At 51.0% G+C, this 6,455-nt stretch overlaps 1 protein-coding gene across 1 annotated transcript; it reads right to left on the minus strand.

The window, feature by feature from the left end:
* Positions 1-974: 974 nt before the first annotated feature.
* On the minus strand, positions 975-5,732 carry LOC109760122 (probable auxin efflux carrier component 3b). Its single transcript, XM_020318961.4, has 5 exons — positions 2,785-5,732; positions 2,369-2,633; positions 2,038-2,281; positions 1,853-1,929; positions 975-1,381 (listed from the first exon to the last, which is right to left on the minus strand). The coding sequence occupies exons 1-5, from the start codon at positions 3,917-3,919 to the stop codon at positions 1,312-1,314; spliced, it is 1,791 nt and encodes a 596-aa protein (XP_020174550.1). The 5' UTR covers positions 3,920-5,732; the 3' UTR covers positions 975-1,311.
* Positions 5,733-6,455: the final 723 nt, after the last annotated feature.

Consider the following 6,455-nt stretch of genomic DNA (forward strand, 5'->3'; position numbering starts at 1 on the left):
CACGGATGGGACGAACAACTGGATTAGTACCAATAATCCGATACAACTTGGGGATACAAAGAGATTTGAGGTGAGAAATCCGCAAGAAGCAGGGGAGAGACAGAAGTAGCAGAGGAGACGAGGAACAGAGCAAAGACGAGAAGATGAAGATGACACTAATTCAATCGCTGCCTCCTCCTATGCTCCCTCAGTTGCATATGTAGCCCATGCTGGTGGGACCTAGCCCTCAAATGACCAGCCCATCTCTAAGCCTAGGTTACAGACATACAATGATATAGCGCGCCCATAGGTGGGGTGTTACATGCATCTCTTCACTTGATCCAGGCATCTGTTGCTAAAAAAACTTGATTCAGACAGCTCCTCGCTCGATATAGCTACATGTTCGCTTGATTTTTCATCTGCCTCCGAGGAATAATTAGATGGGCGGCTCTTAGAGTCCATGGTGTGGGTTGAGAAAATAGTAGGGAATAACAAACAGAAGGGAGGGTTTATAGACGGAGCATATGCACCTATAATCCAATCAGAGCTTAGTGGCGGTGGGGCGGGGGGGGGGGGGGAGGGGGGAGGTGAAGTATCCATTCATAGTCCACATGAAATTTGAGAGATGATAGGTGAGTCAGAGCATAGCTTATCAATGCTACATCCCATCACCGATCCAATGATCTCTATCCTCCACCTTACAATGCACACATCTTCTGCTTTTCAGGAAAAAGATTGAGTTGATGGGCCCCCACCATAAAAAAATTCCAGAGTCATGTGAGACTGCAGGGGATAGGAGAATAGTTTCTAGGATGTCTCCACCCCTATCTATCAACATAACAACATGTACTTGTCTTTACGTGTCGTGACTCAAGGTGGTAATGGGAATACCCATATGGATATTGTTACCCATCTCCGTCCCCATTCTCACGTGCGAGGGTAAAAAAAGAAAAATCACACCCCTGTCCCCATCGGGAGAGGGAGTGGGCAAATGTCCGCCTCTCCAGCTCCTCTGATTCCACCATGTTGCTGAAAAACAAACATAATTTTTCCCCATATCTTTCTTAATTGCCAAATACATATAGAAAACACAACAACTTTGTATAGTTAATCCCTAATTAACAAACTATACTAACCATCGGGGTTTATTTCATGTTACAGTAGAAAATAACCGAAGTTTGCTAAACTTCTGTGCTTCAAACTCAGCGGAGCATTTTGCATCTATAGCATAAGAGCAATTAAACTACGCCGAACCAATCTTGCGTCGGAACTCCTGCATCAATTTGATCTCCGATGACGCGGGAGAACATTTCGTTCATGGCGAGTCATCCGTCATAGCAGCCCAAGGATGATGTAGTAGAGCAGGACGATCGGAAGCGCTATTAGCATGCCAAATATGACCCTGCAGCAAGGCAAAAAGAACTAGGTAAGTAAACATTTGCTCGTAACTAAACACTTGACCGATTAATGTCATTCTCCATTTCAGATATACTTTAAGTGCGGTTTTCGTCCCATAATTGGTCTCGAATTAGAATTTTCGCCAATGGTATGTTTCTCGACATCGACATCGCGCCGAGCCTGATCCCATTCTCCTCTTTCGATTTTGTCCCGCTTATTTTTATTAGGGCGTCAGTCGATTGAGACTTAACCAAGTCTCAGTCAAGTGATATAGTATAGTATATAAGAAGAAAAAGGAAGATTTTAAAAGAGATTTTTGTACAAATATATTTAATAGCGACGCTTCCTGTTATGACAAACCACCAAATACGTTACCTGAGCCGAACCAAACGCGTCGTCTAGAGTACTTCCAATTGGAGCGGATATTTGATATTAATTGTTTTTTTAGAGATGATATTAATCGTTCTGGGCTTACCCGGTGCACAGAATGGCGGCGTGGAGGTTGTACTCTTTGGCGAAGACGAACGGCACGATCCCTTGCGGCAGAGCGGCCTACGTACGTACACGGCAACATGTCACGTACGTACTTTGTTGGAATTGTCATCGTTGCCATGTATTGTGTTGCACTGGAATCGTACATTCGTACCAGCAGCCACGTACCTGGACAACGGCGATGCGCAGCAGCGTGCCTCGGAGGCCGACGGCGGCTGAGGAGACGGCCATGACCGCGGGGCCGAGCAGGAAGCGGACGGCCATGGTGGACGCCGCCACGGATTTGCCGCAGGCGATGAGCTTGGGCTGCAGGGCCATGAACAGACCCAGGCTGAACATGGCCATCCCCAGCCCCGCGTCGGAGAGGATGGAGATGGACTTGGCCACGATCGCCGGCATGGTGACGTGGTACCTGCGGCGACGAGTCGGCACGGCCGTCGTTATGACTGATCGTCACTGATCGATCGAAGAAGAAGGAGGTGGGTGATGGATCACGTACCGGAACTCGATGAGTGACCAGACGAGGCCGACGACGCTGGCGTACGTGTTGGGGTTCCGGATCAGCCGGCGCCACACCATGGTCAGGATCAGCCGCAGCATCACGCTCGCCGGCGGCTTTCCCACCTCGCCGCCGTCCTTCTTCGTCTCATCCTGCTCCTGCTCCTTCCCCGTCGCCTCCGTGCCGGCCTCCAGCCTCTCCAGCGACTCCTGCGCTGCCGCCCCGGACTTGACGCGCTCGCCGCCGGTCGCCCCCGGCCGGTTCGCTGCAACAAAGTTCACGTTCGAGTTTTTCTTTTCTTTTGAGCAAAAGAGAGGTTTTCGTTCACGTTCGACTACGTGTGCGTTTGTGAGATGATCAGATCACTGATAATGCGGAGTCAGTTTGGGGATGTGGACAGAGACTGATGGGCGTACATCTGGAGGAGTCGGAGTTGATGGACGTCGCGTCGGAGGGGGCACGCCGGCGGCCGCTTTCCTTGGTGCTGCTGCGGAAGACCGGCAGGCCGCTCACCTCGGACGCGCCGGACGCGCCGGAGCTCCAGTCGAACATGTGCACGTTGTCCTTGGGGTCCTCCACCGGCGCCACGGCCGCCGCCGATCTGCCCCGCGGCGCGTGCTCGTCGTAGCTGGCGGACGGCCTCGGCGTGTGCTGCCGCGACGAGTGCAGCGAGAACAGGTCGGCCGCGCCGAAGCTGGACGCGCGCACCGCGCCGTGCGGCGGCGGTGGCGGCAGAGCAGGCGCGGCGGCGCCGCCGCCTCCCGTGGTCGCGGAGAAGTCGCCGTGGGTGAAGCTGGAGGAGCCCCTGGGTGTGTGGTTCCGCGACGAGCTCACCGAGTAGATCTCCATGCCGGTCAGGTTCGACCCGCGCGGCGGCGACATCCCCGCCGCGGCGCCGTTGTGGAGGGAGCGACGGGAGACCGACGCCGCGGACCGGCGCACGACGACGCGCATGCTCCCGTCGGGCGCGACCTCGGCCTGCGCCTCGGCGTGGCTGCCGTCGAGCGACACGACGTCCGGTTCGACGCGCACGTCGGCGACGGCGGCGGCCGGGAACCTCCCCGAGATGAGCAGGCGCGCGGCGCGGAACTCGAAGAGGAACAGCAGCAGCGTGCACCAGATGATGCACTGGAGCACGACGATCTGCACCATGAGGTCGCCGGCGTGGCGGCCGTACATGGCGACGAGGAGCGGGATGCCCATGATGAGCGTGTTGGGCATCGTGGCGGAGGAGAAGACCGTGATGGACCAGTCGAGCCCGGCGAAGGGGACGGGGAGGCGGGACCACACGGCGAGCGAGGCGAGGACGAGGAGCTTCTGCAGCGTGTCGGCGGCGGCGAAGCGCAGGTCCATGGCGTACAGGTTGCTGCCGGAGATGACCTTGAAGGAGAGCAGCGGGACGGCGAAGACGGCGACGAAGCGGTTGATCCCGGCGCACTGGTCCGCCGTGATCACGCCCCACCACCGCACCGAGCCGTACGCCAGGATCATCGCCACGTACAGCGGCACCATCGCCGTCAGCACCGTGTACAGATCATGCCACGAGATCATGGCGCCGCCCAGCCGGCCACGTACAGGACCTCCTTCTCCGACGACAGCGACGATCACCGCGCCGCCGGCCGAGCGATCTTTGACTGGGCGATCAGTGGAGGGATCGATCTGGAGTCGGTTGCATGCAAATCGATGGAGAGCGAGTGGATCGCGGGGCAGTGCGGTGTGTCCGTGCTCCTGGGTTTTGCGGCACGCGCGGGTGGGGACTATTTATACCGTGGGCCGGGTCTGGATCTCGACCGAGGCCCGCGAGGCATTCCGAACGGTAAGTAGTAGTAATTCACATCAAATCCCCAGTGGATTTTTGCCTCGTGTTTCTTTCTATTTTCATCTCACGATGAAATCTTTCAACTTACAACGTGTTTCTTGCTACATTTTCGTCGCAATGAGCTGTCCAACGAGTAACTGAAATGCTCTCTGCCTTTTCGCGGCTAGATATTTTCTGGGTTTTGCAGTGGGATGATTGACGTGTCAACGTATGCATGTATGTTTCTATGTATATGTATGTTCGCGATATTAATATATTTCATTTGTCAAAAAATGGTTCTGCATATACATTATATGATTTCTGAGATGTTGATACTCTACGTATCTAGGGCATTAGATGCATGCGTCTACAAAATAGGCGAAATGCACCATAAAGTTGTATGTGTAGCAAAGCGCACCCGTTTAGTGATGCATGAGATCTTCCACCGAAGAAGGAACTCACCAATGTAGCCAAAGAATAGACGTTGGTGATTCTGAATCTCAAATGATAAGTGCCACACATGCGGCACGAAGCATTCTGACCTTGACATTTTTTACACTAAAGTTGCCATATACGAAAAGAAAAAAAAAGTTGCCATCCCAAAAGAAAGTTGTCATCATCGCGTCACTAAATTTATCAGGGTCACACGTGTTCATGTACTTAACAGGGTCCTTCTAAATTCTGTAGGTAATAAGACTGTAACATTACATATGGGGCATCCTATAACCACAAGTAGGTCAGCTGCTCTCTACTCGAAAGTTTGGCTAAGAAATCTGCAACCCTATTTTCAGTACAAATAATCCTTGTGTGTTGTTTATCATAGAAAAAATGGACATCATTCGTCCGTGTTGATTTTTTTTTGTAAGATGTAATGACTATTGACTAAATATTGCATGAGAAAATTACAGTCAAAACATGAATCTGGGCAGTCAAAATATGCCTTATATTCTGGAACATGAAGAGTATGTATTATTATTTATTAGGCGTGTTTTTCAGCTATTTCGTATCGTCATTTCTATAAATTCTGCCGTTGTGTTAGGATTAGATGATGAATCTACCAAAGGACAGGAAAAAGTCATCCATAGTACCTGAACATCTTGATTCTTGAACGAACATTTATAGACTAGTGAGGTATTTCACTAAGTATATTAGATTGTAGTAATGAACAAATTCGTAAGTGTGCCTAGGTGAAAAGCATAACCTTTTCATTTGCCAAGGAATGCGAAAATAATGTTAAATCCTAGGTTTTGATATGCTTGTTAATTTTTGTAAAGGACAAACCAAGTTATGTACAAAAATAGTCAGTGCTATTTTTTTATAGGAGCATCCATTTTTTTAGGTTCGTGATTGGATGGTTAGAGGGACAGTGGTATCCCACTCCACCAGGGTTCAAGTCGTGGTGCTCGTATTTCTGGATTTATTTCAGAATTTCCGGCGATGCGCTTTCAGTGGGAGGAGACGTTCCCGTCGACGACGAGGCACCTACGGTGACTTCGTAAATCTCAAGATGATATGCCGTCTCAGTCTATCAAAAATGCTCATAGAAATAGGGTGTGCGTGTGTGCGTTCATGGTGGCGAGTGTATGCGCGTATGTATGAGCGCTTGTGTCTGTGTTGTGTTAAAAAACAAAGACATGCACGATATGCATTTTTTTTCTTGGAATCTGTTTGTATTTGCAGTAATAAGAAAAATAGTATATCCATTTTATGAGTACGTGTTCCCCGAGGACTTTTGATACTAACATATTTTTTTGCCGTGAGCCATGCATGCATATCTGTAGTGCAGCGGCACCACCGCCTGGCAGCTCCCGGAAATGCTGGCAAACCAACGAAAATGGTAACACACGGCCAGTGCGGATCAGATGGAATCCACGCGCCGATGGAATGATCGATCGGCGCCGCCGCTGATATGTTTCCATCGACATCCTCGCGTTTCTTTCTCTCGTTTCTTCTTCTTGTCACAAGTCACACCAAACACGTGCAAAATCGGTGCGGCGGTGCACCGTGCACGCGTGATGCTGCCGATGACATGTACGTACGTATGTGCGAGAGAGAGGGGAGCATAACTGTACGTACACGGCCGCCTAGAGCATAACGCATGCAGTGTCTGTCGTCGTCACAGCGAGCTGTACTACGTCGAAGGAGTAACAGGAAACGCTTTGCTAAGGGTGCGTTTGGTTGAGGAACCAACTGTCATGGAATGGAATGGTTTCATTTTAGAGGAACGGGTCCATTCCATTCATGTGTTTGGTAGTAGTAAAAGGGAGGAATGGGTTGGTTCCGTTCCGG

The sequence above is a fragment of the Aegilops tauschii genome, chromosome 1 (assembly GCF_002575655.3).
Source record: "Aegilops tauschii subsp. strangulata cultivar AL8/78 chromosome 1, Aet v6.0, whole genome shotgun sequence".
NCBI lineage: Eukaryota > Viridiplantae > Streptophyta > Magnoliopsida > Poales > Poaceae > Aegilops > Aegilops tauschii.

Bases quoted from the DNA above. Each gene is read 5' to 3' on its own strand.
- LOC109760122 (XM_020318961.4), bottom strand. From the start codon at position 3,919: ATGATCTCGTGGCATGATCTGTACACGGTGCTGACGGCGATGGTGCCG. The intron at 2,634-2,784 runs GTACGCCCATCA...ACTTTGTTGCAG, and splicing joins CAACTCCGACTCCTCCAGAT to CGAACCGGCCGGGGGCGACC. The intron at 1,382-1,852 runs GTAAGCCCAGAA...GCCTTGCTGCAG, and splicing joins GCCGCCATTCTGTGCACCGG to GGTCATATTTGGCATGCTAA.